Source organism: Propithecus coquereli, unplaced genomic scaffold (assembly GCF_000956105.1).
Source record: "Propithecus coquereli isolate 6110/MARCELLA unplaced genomic scaffold, Pcoq_1.0 Scaffold241, whole genome shotgun sequence".
In the NCBI taxonomy this organism is placed as follows: domain Eukaryota; kingdom Metazoa; phylum Chordata; class Mammalia; order Primates; family Indriidae; genus Propithecus; species Propithecus coquereli.
Genome location: NW_012147964.1, coordinates 1,295,845 through 1,297,482, shown reverse-complemented (window position 1 = coordinate 1,297,482; position 1,638 = coordinate 1,295,845). Strand labels below are relative to the sequence as shown.

Below are 1,638 nucleotides of genomic sequence, written 5' to 3'. Positions count from 1 at the left end.
ACTCTTTTTATTATTTACATATTATTTATTTTGCCTTCCTAACCAGATAGAATATCTAGATGGAGACTTTATAGACAAAATGCACACGATCGATATGCACAGTGAGCTGGTGTTTTCTGCAACTCTCATAACCGGGCTGGGCACGTCCCCGATCCCGCTGGTGAGTGTGTCTCCTGGTGGTTCCGACACCCGGCATCCCACCGCACCCTCAGCTCAGTGGAATTTATCTCTCTGGGTCTTTCTCCGCAACCAGCCCCTGTGTGTCTGGGCATGGCAGGGCGGTGCCTGTAGCTGGGACTATAGGCGTGCGCCACCACACCCAACTAATATTTAAACGTTTTGTAGAAATAGGGTCTTGCTATGTTGCCCAGTCTGGTCTCAAACTCCCGGGCTCAGGCTCTGACCCAGGCCTCCCTTCTCTCTGTCTGCCTCTGTGTGGGTGGATGAGGTGGGGCCACAGAAGGGACTGAAGCAGCAGCTGCATTTTGCAGCGCAAGTTCAGGTTTCCCTCTGAAGGTGTCCTGGGGTCACCCATGGGTGTGTGTCACCCCGTCGTGCCCGCTGGCTCTGTAAGGCACATGCTTGTCCTCCCCTGCCCCCAGGTGATGGTGAGCAACCCGCACTCCCTGGGGCTGCAGGCCTCCATGTCAGAGAAGGGCAACACCCTGGACGGGGCCATCCTGTACCGACTGGTGAGCCGCACCCCCGCCAGACCCCAGCGCGGCGAGATCAAGGGAGGCGGCCTTGACAGCACCTTAGGGGTGGCCCTTGTGGGGACCCTCCTTCCTCTGTCCCTCCCTTGCACATACCAGGGTAAGGTGTGAGGAATTTGGCGGAGGGGACGCAACCCCTGCCCCTACCGCCCAGGGGGGAGACGGGTGGGCAGCCATCACCTACACACGTGACATCATTGAGGTGTCACACAGGCAAGGCTCAGACGCTGTGATGGGGACCCCAGCCCAGGGGACGGCGAGAGAGCTGAGCTAGCTGGGTAAACTGAGGCATCAGCATTGTGGAGGGAGGGGTGGTTGCTCAAAGAAAAAAAAAAAAGATTGAGTCGTGCCAGGGGCTTGGCCAAGCATGGATCTCGGGGATCCGTGGGGACAAGCAGACCCCTCAGGCTCTGCTCAGGCCTCGACTCCAGAGCCCAGGAAGGCAGCGGGCGGTGTCCACAGGACAGGGGTGTGACCAGGTGGGGGCCGGTCACAGCAAACCCTTTTGATCAGCCCTGGTCACAGGACACCTCCATAGGAGGGGAAAATGATGTCCCACCTCACCGTGGGTCCCCGGAGCAGATGCAGAAAGGGAACAGGAGCCCCCACTTCGGGGCCATCCTTTCTGTGAGCTTCCAGAAGCCTTTCACAGGCAGTGGCATTAGAGCGAAGGGGGCCTGGATGGCTTCCGGGCTCCTCCCCGCACCGTCCCCCTCTGACACCCCGTCTCTCCCACCGTCCTGATTTGGCGGATGCCCCAGGGGACGCTGCTGCAGTTGGGGCTTCTGCTCTCGGTCCCACAGGACATTTACTTGAAGCAGCAGCAGCACTGGGGCAGGACGGACCCCAACTTCACGTCCAGGTACGTCGTCGCCAGGACAGAGGCGGGGGCCCCGGGCTGTCCACGGGGGCTCCCTTGGGAGGA

The 1,638-nt window shown here is 60.0% G+C and overlaps 1 protein-coding gene across 1 annotated transcript in view; it reads left to right on the top strand.

The window, feature by feature from the left end:
* CATSPERD (catsper channel auxiliary subunit delta) overlaps positions 1 to 1,638 on the top strand; it is a 58,058-nt gene that overhangs the window by 26,454 nt on the left and 29,966 nt on the right. Inside the window, exons 12-14 of the mRNA XM_012646126.1 lie at positions 47 to 160; positions 603 to 692; positions 1,517 to 1,575. Coding sequence (XP_012501580.1) covers positions 47 to 160; positions 603 to 692; positions 1,517 to 1,575 — 263 coding nt within the window. The remainder of the gene's footprint in view (positions 1 to 46; positions 161 to 602; positions 693 to 1,516; positions 1,576 to 1,638) is intronic.